At 41.1% G+C, this 15,922-nt stretch overlaps 1 protein-coding gene and 1 pseudogene across 3 annotated transcripts in view; one reads left to right on the forward strand and one right to left on the reverse strand.

Annotated features, from left to right (window-relative positions):
- Nucleotides 1–1,066, reverse strand: part of CENPC (centromere protein C) — a 77,547-nt gene extending 76,481 nt beyond the window's left edge. For all 3 annotated transcript variants that reach the window (XR_014812618.1, XM_013978751.3, XM_003482404.5), the window contains exon 1: nucleotides 841–1,066. Coding sequence is in view for 2 of the 3 variants with exons in the window: in XM_013978751.3 (XP_013834205.3) it covers nucleotides 841–858 (18 nt within the window). In the remaining variant the exon portion in view is untranslated. The remainder of the gene's footprint in view (nucleotides 1–840) is intronic.
- Nucleotides 1,067–5,956: 4,890 nt separating this feature from the next.
- On the forward strand, nucleotides 5,957–6,662 carry LOC100737945 (ribulose-phosphate 3-epimerase-like; annotated as a pseudogene).
- Nucleotides 6,663–15,922: the final 9,260 nt, after the last annotated feature.

Raw genomic sequence — 15,922 nt, forward strand, 5'->3', positions numbered from 1 at the left:
CACAGCTGCCGGCCTACACCGCAGTCACAGCAACATTGGATCTGAGCCCCGCTGCGACCTACACCACAGCTCTCGGCATCCCTAGATCCTTAACCCACTGAGCTAGGCCAGGGATGGAACCCGCATCCTCATGGATCCTAGTCGGGTTCGTTACCACAGAGCCACAAGGGGGTGGGGGGTGGTTGCTGCACTAGCTGCTAGCTTAAAGATGGGCAATATTCATTGTTTACGGAAATGGCCCGCAATATGTTTTGTGGACACCTCTTTATACTCACAAGCATACGTATCTAACTTTATTACACACGTCAGTTCACCAGTGTTGAAGATTTTCTTAAAAGGGAGATCAAGTAGAAAATACAAGTTTAGGATAGGGGTTGATACGGGTTGTATAAGGTATAGCAACCATAAGCGAAGCTGAGAGTCCAGAAACACGTACACGATAAAATGAGTTCCCGCCCCCCTCCAGCCATTCACAAGCTTCTGCACTTTTAACTAGGGCTGCCCCTCTGAAAACTTTGTCCACAGCTGACGCCTGCTTCTCTAGCCCAGCAAGTCTGCAGCTAAGGCACATTTTTGAGGCGGTTCAATACTTCCATGAACAGAAAATTCTTGGCTGTCTAAGAGATGGAATGAGGCTCAAAAGGAGCAATCACAAGATTCTCCCAAGAAAGAGGCCCTCACATTGGGATTACAAGAAGTCTTGCGGAAACAATACCACCGGTCACTCGGCCTCTGAAGAGCTCCCGCGTCTTTCCCACTGCAGTACCCCCGGAGCCCTAAACTCCGCCTGCGGCTTCGCGCTCCTCGGCCTCGGCGCGAACGCCCGAGGCCTGCACTTACCAGCCCCCACGCAGCCATGTTGCGGCCGGTTCCGCCCGCGCAGGGCTTTGGGGAGGAAGTCCACACGGCCGCAGCTCAGGGCAGCCCAGCAAAGACCGAGTAACCAGCGCAGGAGCCAGGCGGGAACCCAGCAGCGCCGGACAGCCAAAGGCGGCGGAAGACACGGAAGGCGAAAAGCCGCGGCCTCAGGAGCTCGCCCAGCCGCACCCGGCGCCTTACGCAATTTAAAACGGACTGCACATGCGCAAAACGGACCCTTCGACTCCGGAGGAAAGCCGTTAGAGGCCCGCCCCCTCGCTTGTACTCGCGCGTCCGGCTTTCGCAGCCCCGCCCTCCCTACGTCCAACAGCCCCGCCCATCTCGTAGCCCCGCCCCCATCCTCGCGGTAGGCAAGCTTCTCTCTCTCTCCTCTCTCTCTCTCTCTCTGTCTCTCTCTGTCTCTCTCTGTCTCTGTCTCTCTCTCTCTCTGTCTCTCTCTCTCTGTCTCTCTGTCTCTCTCTGTCTCTGTCTCTCTCTCTCTCTCTCCCCGCACCTGCCCCTGCTCCAACGTGCAGAAGTAGTTTACTACTAAGTCTCGTCAGCCACACCCAGCTCATTTTGCATCTTCTCTGAAACGAACAATAGTATAATGATGATGGATCACATATTTTTTCAAATATGTGGGTAGGAGTTCCCGTCGTGGCGCAGTGGTTAACGACTCCGACTAGGAACCATGAGGTTGCGGGTTCGGTCCCTGCCCTTGCTCAGTGGGTTAACGATCCGGCGTTGCCGTGAGCTGTGGTGTAGGTTGAAGATGCGGCTCGAATCTCTCCTTGCTGTGGCTCTGGCGTAGGCCGGAGACCACAGCTCCAATTAGACCCGTAGCCTGGGAACCTCCATATGCCGCGGGAGCGGCCCAAGAAATAGCAAAAAGACAAAAAAAAAAAAAAAAAAAAAAAAATGTGGGTAATGTTTTTGTGAGGCATTGGCAACAAAATGGTCTATGTAAGTGTTATCATTTAAGCATAATGTCCTGAAAGGAACCCTAAATCAAGAGTCTTGAAACCTGGATTAGCAATGTCATCTAGGACAAGCTCAGACCCTGTTCTGGCTGTTTCATTAGTTACATGATGCGAGAGTTAAGTTAGATGTTCTGAAGACTTGACCTGTTTGATGATTCTGTGAAACTATGTCCTACTTTTATGATTTAATAAAAATTTGCAAGGGAATTTTAATCAAAAAATACATTACCTTCTCCTTAGGTGAGGGAATAAACGCAAAAATAAAAAGTGGGACTATATCAGGCAAAAAAGCTTTGGCACAGCGAAGGAAATTATCAACAAATGAAAAGGCCACTTATTGTATGGAAGAAGAGATTTGCAAGCAATATATTCAGTAAGGGGTAAATATCCAAAATATACAAAGAACTCACACAACTCAACATCAAAAAAAAAAAAAGATTAAAAAAAATAGTGAAAGATCTGAATAGACATTTTTCCAGAGAAAACATATAGATGGCTAGTAGGCACATGAAAAGATGCTCAGCATCACTAATCATCAGGGAAATGAAAATTGAAATAATATGGAGAAATCACACATGTCAAAATGGCTACTATCAAGAAGATAATAATAAAAAATTGGCAAAGATGTGAAGAAAAGGGAGCCCTTGTGCACCATTGGTGAGAATGTATCTTGGTGCAGCCACTGTGGAAAACAGTATGGAGACCCCTCAAAAAATTAAAAATAGAACTACCATATGAGCAATTCCACTCCTGGGTGTTTAATCCAAGAAAAAGAAAAATACTGATTCAGAAAGATTCCTGCCCCCCCAATATTCATAATAGTTTTATTTACAGTAGCCAAGATATGGAAGCTACCTAAGTTACCATCAATAAATGAATGAAGATGTGTGTGTGTGCAATGGAATACTGCTGGACCACAAAAAAGAATGAAATCTTGCCATTTCTAACAGCATGGATGGACTTAGAGGGTATTAGGCTTTGTGAAATAGTGAAACAAAGAAAGACAAATGCTGTATGATTTCACTTATATGTGGAATCTAAAAAACAAAACAAAAAAACAAACTTAACAGAAACAGTTATAGAGAGAACAAACAGGAAGTTCCCAGATGGGAGGGGTGTGGCAGGAGGGGAGAAATTGGTGAGGAAGATTAAGAGATACAAATTTTCATTTGCAAAATAAATGAATCACAGGTATGAAATGTACAGTGTAATGAATATAGTCAATAAATACATAATAAAATACATTACCTATTGAATAAATTTATTAATCAATAATTTCAAGGAGTTCCCATCATGGCACAGCAGAAACAAATCTGACTAGGCAGTATGAGGTTGCAGGTTCAATCCCTGGCCTCACTCAATGGGTTAAGGATCCGGCGTTGCCGTGAGCTGTAGTATAGGTCGCAGATGGGGCTTGGATGTGACGTTGCTGTGGTTCTGGTGTATGCCAGCAGCTGTAGCTCTGATTAGATCCCTAGCCTGGAAACCTCCATATGCCACAGGTGCACCCCTAAAAAGACAAAAGGACAAAAAAAAAGAGCTTCAAGAGCTGAGCAAATAGATTTTTTTAACTTGTAATGCTTTAACAAATGTCATCGCCTACTCAGTTTTTTTTTTTTTTTTTTTTTTTAGGGAAGAGGGATTAAAAGTTAACTTTGAAATCAGGCAACCCTGGCTTCCACTCTACTCCACTAATATAAAGGGCAGGTTAATTAAACTATAACTTTCTCGATTCTCTTGTTTTTAAAAGGGGAATAACATTAAAGTTGTTGAGATATGGATTAATTCCTTTTAAGACCTAGTAGAAATGCCTAGAACATAGCAAGAATTCAATAAATAATGCTATGAGTGTTATTATGGAGATTTTTAGACTTGACCTAGTAGAAGTTTTGTAAACTGTGCTACATTATATAATTTGGTCTCAGATTTGGAATAGATAACACACACTACCATTTATTGAGCACATAGTGTACAGCAAGTTCTACCCTAAATACTCTCCATGCAGTAACCTATTTAATTTTTAGAACATTCCTATGAGAAAACATTTTATAGACAACAGAACTGGGACAGACTGTAAGTAACTTGCCCAAGATCACACCCCCATTAAATGACAGAGCTGGGGGTGAACCCCTGGATTCTGACTCCAGAACTGAGCACTAAATCACTGTACTCTTTTTACCTTTCCATGAGAACTTTTAGCAAGTGCAATCACAGAAGTAAAGTTCCATATGTACAATCATCTTCCCTCCATTACTGGAAATAGTAATTCTCAGAGGCATTTTGAGGAACCTGAAATGTGATGACATATACTGGTATGCAATGCAGGGGGTGTTGGCAATGAACTGGTTTGTTCTAGGGAGAAAATGGAGCAGCACCCTTATGAAAACAAAAAGTTACGGAGAGTCCGCATCACCCCAAATTTTCAGTGCTCTCTGCATCTGTCGTAATACTTCATAGCTCCACCACATTTTTGGCATCCTAAAATAAGGTTGCTAGTTGATGGAGTAATGTTTATAAAACCCAGACTTTGTCCTTACAGATCCCTTTACATCCAAAATACATCAAGATCAATCTTAATGAACTGCTATGACAGTTGACTTGCACCTAGGTAAGTGGTATGTGTGTGTTTATGTATTTATGAATTATGTGTATTAGTGTGTATATGGAGGAAAAGGTATACAGAAATTTAACTTGAAAAAGAAGTAGAAACTTTTAGTTATTTATGATTTTATGTTGTAGATAATTTCAAATTTGTGATTAGTAAAATTCTATTAAAGAACATTTTATTTTATTTTATTTTTTAAATTAATTTAATTTTATTTTTTAAATTAATTTTATTTATTTATTTATTTTGTGTGTGTGTGTGTGTGTGTGTGTGTGTGCTTTTGCCATTTCTTGGGCCACTCCCGCAGCACATGGAGGTTTCCAGGCTAGGGGTCGAATCATAGCTGCAGCTGCCGGCCTATGCCAGAGCCACAGCAACAAGGGATCCGCCGGATCCTTAACCCACTGACAGGAACTCCTCTATTAAAGAACATTTTAGACCTTACCATGACATTTCAAAAATCAGTCTGGGGGTTCCTGTCATGGCACAGTGGTTAACGAATCCGACTAGGAACCATGAGGTTTTGGGTTTGATCCCTGGCCTAGGTCAGTGGGTTAAGGATCCTCCATTGCCGTGAACTGCGGTGTAGGCCGCAGACAAGGCTCACATCCAGAGCTGCTGTGGCTCTGGCGTAGGCCAGTGGCTACAGCTCTGATTAGGCCCCTAGCCTGGAAACCTCCATATGCCTCGAATGCGGCCCCAGAAAAGACAAAAAGACAAAAAAATAAAAAATAAATAAAAAATCAATCTGTAGAGTTTCCTTGTGACTCAGCAGGTTAAGAATCCAGCATTATCACTGCAGTGGTTTGGGTCACTTAGTGGCATGGGTTCCACCCCTGGCCCAGGAACATTTACATGCCCTGAGCGCAGCCAAAAATAAATAAATAAATAAATAAATAAATTTGTTCTAGAGATTATAACATAGCTGCAGTCACAACTTAAAGTTTGCTTTATTTCTAATTGACTTAATCTGGCAATATGTCCATCAACTGGTGAATGAATAAATAAGTCATAGTGGGCCCACACTATGGAATACTCCTCAGCAACAAAAACAAATTACTGACACACAACAACACAGATGAACCTCAAAAGTTTCATCTGAAAGAAGCCAGACATCAAAGGCTATCTGCTGTAGCAGTGCACGTATGTGACTACATAAAACTGTAAGAACAGAAAGAGATATTGTTTACCAGGGCATGAGGCCAGATGAGGAAGAAGATATTGACTCCAAAGAGCCAGGAGGGAACTTTTTGCAGTGATGGAAATAATTTATGCCTTGATGATGATGGTGGTTATATGACTCCATGTATTTGTCAAAACTCTTAGAACTGTGCCCCTAAAAAAAGGGTGACCTTTGCTGTAAATTATACCTCAATAAACTTGACTTGAGAAATTAAGAGCAAGAGAGGGAAACACATAAACCAAATGCAATGTGTGAATTTTGACCAGAGTCTGGTTCAGATCAAAGAAGCTATATGGGTTGGGTAATTTGCTCTAGGAAACCAGCACCATGGTGTCCAGCTGCAAGATTGGCTATCCACCCTCAAAAGCAACCTGGCCAGTTTAGGAGCCAAATGCCCTGGATTGCTGGACTCTGGGGCCAGTTATCTGCACCTGGAGGTAATGGACAGGATTTTGTTCCCAGCATCACCTTTGGTCACACTGTGGTGCAAAGCTCTGATACAAAGCTCTGAAGGCATCTTGGCCAGGACCATTTCTCTGACATGCACATGATGGTATCCAGGCCAGAACACTGGGTAAAGCCAATGGCTGTAGCAGGCACCAGTCAATACATGTTTCATCTTGAGTCTACTGAGGACCTTGGGGCTTTGATTAAAGACATTCAGGAGAATGGAAGGAAGGTTGGCCTTGCTACCAAACCAGGAACTACACTTGAGTATTTCGCACCTTGGTTATGACAGTGGAACCTGGGTTTGGAGGGCAGAAATTCATGGAAGATATGATGGCAAAGTTTCACTTTGAGGACCCAATTCCTGTCTTCGGACATAGCGGTTGATGAGGAAGTAGGTCCTGACACCACCCATAAGTGAGCTGAGGCAGGAGCTAAAATGACGGTGTCTGGCTGAGCCATAGTGAGGAGTGAAGACCCCAGATCTATGATCAACCTGTTAAGAAAGCTTTGCTCAGCAGGTAAACAGCTCAACATAGTATTCGAGAGGACTCAGGTTCATCTCTGGCCTCATTCAGTGAGTTAAGGATTCAGTGTTGATACAAGGTTCAGCAAAGTTTGCAGATATGTCTCAGATCCAGTGTTTCTGTGGCTATGGTGTAGGCTGGCAGCTGCAGCTCCGACTCGACCCCTAGCCTGGAAACTTCCATACGCCATAGGTGTGGCCCTAGGAAGGAAGGAAAATTTGTTCAGAAGCTGCTCAGAAACATGCTCTCCACTAATGAAACCTCTAGGAGTCCCAGGTTTCTGCTCATGAGATCTTTTTACTGGAAAATAAAAATACTGACTACCAAATCATACTACAATGAAGGCAGTGATGCTTTTCTGAGGAATATTCATTCCTATGACTAAAATATACAGAAGAATTCTCTTGTGGCACAGCATGTTAATGGTCCAGCACTGATACTGCATGCAGCACCTTGGGCTGCTGTAGTATAGGTTCGATCCTTGGCCCAGGAACTTCCACATGCAGCAGGTGTGTGGCAAATACATACATACATACATACATGCATACATTCAATATGCATAATGTTCCAAGAGGTTAGAAAGTGTGTATAATTCCCTTTTTAGTGATGGAATTTAAAGATCAGTGTGGTAAAATACCATTTTTACTGGATTTTTATAAAGAGTAAAAAATATGGCTGTATTAAAGAAAGTTATAAACAGAAATGTCTTAATGCATAAGAAAGGCATATCAGCCATAATGAAAAAAAAGCTTTTTTTCTGAATTTCTAAAAAGGATTTTCTGTTGTATCGTGGCTGTTTTCCAAAAGCAAAGAACTCCTTATGTTTGTCTGTTTCATGTCATTTGCGATTTGTGTATGTGTGTGATAAATAAGTTTGGATCTGAAAAAAAAAAAAAAAGAGTTATACAGAGTTCCCATCGTGGCACAGCAGAAACGAATCCAACTAGGAACCATGAGGTTGGGGGTCAATCCCTGTCCTCACTCAGCGGGTTAAGGATCTGGTGTTGCCATGAGCTGTGGTGTAGGTCACAGACATGGCTTGGATCCTGAGTTGCTGTGGCTGTGGCCTAAGCTATAGAGAGCGTTAAGCAACAGTGAGAAACTAAAATATTGATTATTGCATGACAGGGAACTGTGAATTTTCTTACGTTTTCTTATAATTGTATTATCGATGTAAGAGAATGTCCTTACTCTCTCATGTCCTTCTGTTAAATACATTCACCTTAGTAGCCTTTTCTGGCAAAATTATCCTCAGATACAAAAGTTCCACTGGCCTATAACTGCCAAGAAGTGTGCTTCTAACATGAAGATAGATGGCAGCAACGTTCACCAAAACAAAACAAAACAAAACAAAAATGCCATGCACTTAGTCTTAACAGTCTGTGTTCAGTTCATAATTGTAAAGTGCTGTATAAATTGGCTGAGCTTTGTCTCCTAAATTACCTTGGCACCAACCATTTGATTCTTAGTTGCAATTATATTTTATTATATGTACATTGTTTCTCTTAACAAGAACACAACAAATCTCTCTTCTCTAGGTCTCTACTCTGTAGCCTATGGTTTATTTTTAGTCAATGTAATTGTTACCTCATAAAAAGGGAACAATTTAAAACACACTTAGATTTTCAAAAGCTTAATGATGTAGTTCTGCATTACACTTTTAACTGTGCAAAGACAAATTACTTTGACAGTGCTAGTCAAAAACTTAATGTACATTCATATCTACTGACTTGGAAATGGGCTGTGTACATTATTGGAAAAGCGCAGTTTATCAAATAGCATGCACAGTATTTACCTGATTACATAAATATATATGTAAGTACAGAGGCGTTCCCATTGTGCCTCAGCAGGTTAAGAACCTAACATAATGTCGGTGAAGACGCAGGTTCGATCCTTGGCCTCAGTCAATGGGTTAAGGATCCGGCGTTGCCACAAGCTGCGGCAGAGGTCACAGATGCTGCTTGGAGCCGGTGTCGCTGTGGCTCTGGTGTAGGCTCCAGCTGTAGCTCTGATTTGACCTCTAGCCTGGGAACTTCCATATGCCACAGGTGTAGCCCTGAGAAGAAAAATTAAAAAATAGAAAAAAAGTGCCAAAAATTGAAATTACCCGTCCAAACAGTGCTAATGGTATATGGATGGTAGAATAACATGCGATTTTCATTGCCTTCTTTATGCCTTTCTCTTTCGTTTAAAACTTATATGTTTTCCACTTATAATAAGAAAAATAAGAAATTAAATATGTATAGGACATGATATATAAGATGTTTATAAATTCAAGCATCTATAGAATGCCAAAACTGAGTTCCCGTCATGGCTCAGTGGAAAACAAATCTGACTGGTATCCATGAGGATGCAGGTGCGATCCCTGGGCTTGCTCAGTGGGTTACAGATCCAGCGTTGCTATGAGCTGTGGTGTAGGTCTCAGAAAGAAATGCCAAAACTGTAGCCTGCTGGCAATACCTAACAGTGAGAGATTTACAAAGTGAAAGAAATACGAAGATAACCTGGGAGCACACTTGGGGCAGAAATGATGTGTTGCTGACACAGAGAAAATCTGTCAGTGAAAAAAATGATCATGTTTGCAAAAACGGAACTAGATTGTAGAGTACCTCCAATGGCAGGATAACTCTGCACATATTTCTATAGACAGTGGGAAACTATACTGATCTGGGGTGAGTTACAGAAATAAATGATAGCTAATTTAGACATTTATCAGCTCGCACAACTGTTGGGAGCAATGGGCAAATCATGTATTGGGGGCTTTCAGGAATCATTCCCAAAGAGACACTGCAGAACTGAACCACCAAGAGCCAGCTGATACATGAATGGTCAGGAAACAAATAAAAAAATCAGGAAGTCGATGCTAATGCTGTGTCTCCAGAAACATGCTGACACCGCATAATCAGAAAATAACTGTGATTACAAAATTGCTGTGTTAAGGAAGCAAAAAATTAAGGCACCACAATTAAGAAGCCTCCATGAGCAGGAAGCCTCTTATTGTTCTGGCTTCAGAAGCGGAGTGTACCTGCCCTGATGGTTATGAGAAAACCAGTGTTCCTTGACTATGAACATCCATGAGACTAGTGACCAGACAGGGGGACTTTTGATAACATTGCCATAAAAAAATCAGTTGCCTACAGACCATGCTCACCTCTAGAAAAACCAAAGGCAGTGGAAGAATGAATTTTGTCTCTGTTCCCCTTTGCCAACCCTGAAAGCCTGCCTACTCCGGCTGCAAAGAAGTCTGGGAAATGTAGTTTTTAGCTTCTCAGCCTCTGCAGTGAAGAATGGCACACTAGAAGGGGTTGGAATGAATGTGAAACAACAAACTACGGTTAATAAGGTTCGCAAATTAAACCACTCCAACGGAGCTAATAACAGGTTTTTTTTTTCTTAATTATTTTAACCTTCCTTCAATTTATATTTATTTATTTATTTACTTATTTATTTTGCTTTTTAGGCCTGCACTAGAGACATGTGGAGGTTCCCACTAATCGAGGCCAGGGATTGAACCTGCAACCTCATGTTCCTAGTCGGATTTATTTCCACTGTGCCACAACGGGAACTCCTAGTAACAGTTCTGTAATAGTGATCCCTTACCTTTTACTTTTGTCCCCAAAGGCGTAGTAGAAACATTTTCAAAGCAATAATAACTCACTATGGCACAAAGTTTTCACATAATCATTAAAATTAAATTTGTATTCTTTGGTTACAGATTGTAAACATAAGTATATTCAATTCAAATATCTTCAAAATTCACTACAATAAATCGTGATGCAAATGGTGATAAATCATCAATAAACATTATCTAAAAAAGGTCAGAGAAGTTCCTGTTGCAGCTCAGCAGAAACAAACCCGACTAGTATCCATGAGGATTTGGGTTCAATCCCCGGCCCCTCTCAGTGGGTTAACGATCTGGTGTTGCCGTGAGCTGTGGTGTATGTAGCTCACAGACCTGGCTCGGATTTGGCGTTGCTGTGGGTATGGTGTAGGCTGGCAGCTGTAGCTCCAATTTGACCCCTAGCAAAAAAAAAAAGTCAAATTTGGAAGTACTGGAGAGAGATTTGAGACCACTATTCACATGTAATTGATTGAATCAATTCCAGTAAAAGGATAATGAAGTATTTTAGAGAGCCTTAAATATTGTAAAAATGTATATTCATTCACTTTAACTGTATTATAACAAAAGAGCACTGAGATTTTGGTTACATATGAGTTAATCCATTATACTTCAAAGTTGTAGAGTTATATTTTTCATATATCCTGATGTATAGCAAATTCCTACAATGCAGATGCCGATGTAGGCTATAATAGTTGGATTTTGAGGTATTTTCAAGAATTTGATAATAACATGATTGTTCTACATGGCAACAATAGAATCATATGTCAACAAATGTTCACACATATCAGGAAAAAAGAAACTCCTGTCACAGTGGAAGCTTAGAACTCTCTAAATTAGAACCATAATATTTTTCATCTGGAAGCTATTCATTTAATAAATGATTATTACAATCTACTTCTTATCAACCTTGACTTCAAGTTGGTTTTTTTAAAACTCAGGTTCCTGTTGATGCAGAAGCTATACCAACAACTAAAATACAACAGGACAAATATTGTAAAAAATGCCTCAGAAAACTAAATGTAGAACTACCATATGATCCAGCAATCCCACTCCTGGGCATATATATTCAGACAAAACATTCACACAAAAAGATACATGCACATCTACGTTCATCACAACACTATTCACAATAGCCAAGACATGGAAACAACCTAAATGTCCATTGGCAGATGAATAGATTAAGAAGATATGGTACAATGGAATACTACTCAGGCATAAAAAAGGACAAATCACAGCCATTTGCAGCAACACAGATGAAACTAGAGATTCTCATACTAAGTGAAGCTAGAAAGAGAAAGACAAATACCATATGATATCCCTTATTCATGGAATCTAAAATATGCCACAGATGATCCTATCTACAAAACAGAAACAGATCATGGCCAAGGAAAGCAGACTTATGGTTGCCAGGGGCGGGGGGGGAGGATGGGATGGGAGTTTGGGGTTGTTGGATGCAAACTGTAACAATGGGAATGGATGGGCAATGGGGTCCTACTGTACAGCACAGGGAACCATGCGTGATTGGGTCACTTTGCTGTACAACAGAAATTGAAGAAGCACTGCAAATCAACAATACTTTAATTTTTTAAAATGCGTAAAATGCTATGAAATGCAAGGTGAGAGAGATGAAAATTCCTCTTAGGGGTGGGGAAGGCTTCAGAAAATCTTCACAGATAAGAACATCTTCAACCTGAGTCTCCAAAGACAAGTTGGGAGTTGTCATATCAACAAGAGGAGGAAGGATGTCCAAGCAAGGTTTTCAGAGCTTGCAAAGGTATGAGGAGATGGGAAAGACCATGAAATATTGAGACAACTAGAGTGACCAAAGTTACTAGAGGAGAGAGTATTTCTTTAAGGAGTTTTGATTTAAAAGTGCCCTGTGATGAAGGACCTTGTGAAATATGCTTGAGCACATTGCTGGTGCTCAGTAAGTATTTAGTGCTGGTGCCGAGTGAAAAAAATAAAAGCGTGAATCTGAAAGCACTGAGCATCCATGAAAATGTCTGAAGCAGAAGAATGACTTGATTATGCTGCATTTTAAATGAATCAGAGAAAAAGTGGAAAGTGGGAGGCTGCTTAGAAGCCCATGGCAGCTTTTCAGACAAGAAATGTAGAAGCTGTTATCCCAAAGAAGTTAGTTGGTTTGTTCAAGGTCTCAGAGCCGATTAGCAACAAAATGGGCTTCTGTCCCTCTGCCCAAACACTTTTTCTTTTTTTTTTTTTTACCTAATTTTTTTTTTTCCCCACTGTACAGCAAGGGGGTCAGGTTATCCTTAGATGTATACATTGCAATTACAGTTTTTTCCCCCACCCTTTCTTCTGTTGCAACATGAGTATCTAGACATAGTTCTCAATGCTACTCAGCAGGATCTCCTTATAAATCTATTCTAGGTTGTGTCTGATAAGCCCAAGCTCCCGATCCCTCCCACTCCCTCCCCCTCCCATCAGGCAACCACAAGTCTCTTCTCCAAGTCCATGATTTTCTTTTCTGAGGAGATGTTCATTTGTGCTGGATATTAGATTCCAGTTATAAGTGATATCATATGGTATTTGTCTTTGTCTTTCTGGCTCATTTCACTCAGTATGAGATTCTCTAGTTCCATCCATGTTGCTGCAAATGGCATTATGTCATCCTTTTTTATGGCTGAGTAGTATTCCATTGTGTATATATACCACCTCTTCCGAATCCAATCATCTGTCGATGGACATTTGGGTTGTTTCCATGTCCTGGCTATTGTGAATAGTGCTGCAATGAACATGCGGGTGCATGTGTCTCTTTTAAGTAGAGCTTTGTCCGGATAGATGCCCAAGAGTGGGATTGCAGGGTCATATGGAAGTTCTATGTATAGATTTCTAAGGTATCTCCAAACTGTTCTCCATAGTGGCTGTACCAGTTTACATTCCCACCAGCAGTCCTTCTCTTTCTTACTTATTTCACTCAGGATGAGAGTCTCTAGTTCCATCCATGTTGCTGCAAATGGCATTATTTTGTTCTTTTTTATGTCCAAGTAGTATTCCATTGTGTATATAACCACATCTTCCTAATCCACTTGTCTGCTGATGGACCATTGGGTTGTCACTATGTCTTGGCTAATGTGAATAGTGCTGCAATGAACATGCAGGTGTTGTTTTGTCTTGTCTTTTTTAAGGAAAGTTTTGTCTGGATATATGCCCAAGAGTGGGATTGCATGGTCGTATGGCCGTTCTATGTATAGATTTCTAAGGTATCTCCATACTGTTCTCCATAGTGTTTGTACCAGTTTACATTCCTACCAACAGTGCAGGAGGGTTCCCCTTTCTCCACAGCCCCTCCAGCACTTGTTATTTGTGGATTTATTAATGATGGCCATTCTGACTGGTGTGAGGTGGTATCTCATGGTAGTTTTGATTTGCATTTCTCTTATAATCAGCGATGTTGAGCATTTTTTCATGTCCAAACACTTTTTCTACTATGCTTTCTTACCTGCAAATTTATTGTTCAAAACGTAAAACCTGAGATATCTGTAAGAGGATTTCTGTTGTAAGGGTGTGGTGACACAATGATGTTGGAAGTTGTGGACAGGTCTAACTGAATAATAATATTTCAGCAAGATTTTTTCATTTTTTTAGGTTGTGGGGGACTTTAAAAAAAAAATCAGGGAGACAATTTACACAGTGGCATATCAAGGATTAATTTGACTTGCAAATTGGCGAACCAAAGCAACTTACAAAGGCTGTTGAACTGTTTTTTTGTTTGTTTGTTTTTTAAAAAGGTAAGAAACACAGGAGTTCCCATTGTGGCTCAGCGTAAACAAATCTGACTAGCATCCATGAGGATGAAGTTTCAATCTCTGGCCTCGCTCAGTGGGTTAAGGATCTGGCGTTGCTGTGGCTGTGATGTAAGCCAGCAGCCACAGCTCCAATTCGACCCCCAGCCTGGGAACCTCCATATGCTGCAGGTGCAGCCCTAAAAAAAAAAAAAAAAAAAAAGTAACCCATAGTTAACTAGATGGTTATTTCTCAAAACTATTCCCATCTTTAGAAATATTTTAGGCTATCTTTATCTTTTTTCCTATTTTTCTAGAGACATTTTTCTCCCCCATGAAACTCTCTGGCCATAAAACCACTGACTGCTTTTGTCCTATTCCAACCTCTGATGGTTTCTAGCATCCTGTCTCCTGCCCACATTTTTCCTTTCACTTCTTAGTTCTCATCCCTTCTTTCACTTCCCCTCATGCTACGCCAGATACAGATGCCAAGAAGATGGATTAGCTCATTTACCAAATCAGGAGGTTTCCCTTTGTCATTCAAACTAGTTTCTTAGTACACTGAAACTAAAATTAGTTATGGTTTTGTCTCAAAGATATTAACTTCGGACTTATATTTTAATCATTTAAAGTTTGGGTAGCAAGAAGCAGATCTCAACCTAATATAAGGCCAGGCAGTAATATTTTTTTAGTTATTCAATGAATTTTATTACATTTATAGTTGTACAATGATCATCACAACCCAGTTTTATCAGGCAGTAATTTTGAATCTTCAACTCTCAATTTCAGTCTCTTTTTTTCCTTTTCTTGCATGCGAAAGTTCCTGGGCCAGGAATTGAACCCGGGCAATAGCAGCAACCTGAACTGCTGCAGTGACAATGTGAGATCCTTAACTAACTATGTCACAAAAGAACACCTCCCAATTTCAGTTTCAAACTGTTTCCACTTTGATAATGCACCTGAACACTCTTGTCTAGTTTACTAATAATCTGTCTGCATTGTTCTATCTGAGCAGAACTGACTTGTAGTCCTATGTAACTCTAACAGGGTTCTCTACAGGATTGCTACATGTCACAAGGATTAGCCCTCAGACATTTCCACTGGCTTCTAAGTCACCTGAGAACACCCTGTGGCTAGAAGGAACATGCTCCTTGTTCTTTGGAGCTGAACAATTTGGTCTCTCATTGCATTAGCAAGTGTTTTTGTTCAGAACATATATCAAGTTGGTTTTTTTGGTATTTGTTTTTCAACTTTTCAGTTTACACAAGCCAAATTTAATAAGAACCCAGCCACTCATGGTTTCTTGAGCATCCTGCCCAGATTGCCCCAGGACCCTGCCTAGGAAATGCATGGGTGCTTCATAAAACTCCGAGTCTTAAGTAAAAACAACTTTTGAATAAAATTTTTAGGCTTGGAGTTCCCATCGTGGCACAGCAGAAACGAATCCAACTAGGAACCATGAGGTTTCAGGTTTGATCCCTGGCCTTGCTCAGTGGGTTAAGGATCCGGCATTGCCATGAGCTGTGGTGTAGGTCGCAGATGAGGCTTGGATCTGGCATTGCTGTGGCCGTGGCATAGGCCAGCAGCTGTAGCTCGGTTAGACCCCTAGCCTGGGAGCCTCCATATGCTGCAGGTGCAGCCCTAAAAAAAAAAGAAAAAAAAGTTTAGGCTCATCACTTAAAAGCAGTGGGAGCCGGATATCAGGTGAACTCACTGGAACACCTGAGGAGGACTGAGAATCCAGCGCGCTCAATGAACTCATGCTAGTGCTGAGCACCAGTTCTGGGTAGGCTCCTGGTGTCCTCTGATGGGTATCTTACATCTTGCCAACTATACCATGCGTGTAGATGGAAAAATATTAATCAGTAGTCCATCTGAGGCATTCCCATTGGGGCTCAGCAGTTAATGAACTCGACTAGCATCCATGAGGACGTGGGTTCAGTCCCTGGCC

The sequence above is a fragment of the Sus scrofa genome, chromosome 8 (genome assembly GCF_054392235.1).
Source record: "Sus scrofa isolate SSC_HxYL_T2T_F1_AM1 chromosome 8, Sscrofa_HxYL_maternal_Yorkshire_Landrace_v2.0, whole genome shotgun sequence".
Classification (NCBI taxonomy): Eukaryota; Metazoa; Chordata; class Mammalia; order Artiodactyla; family Suidae; genus Sus; species Sus scrofa.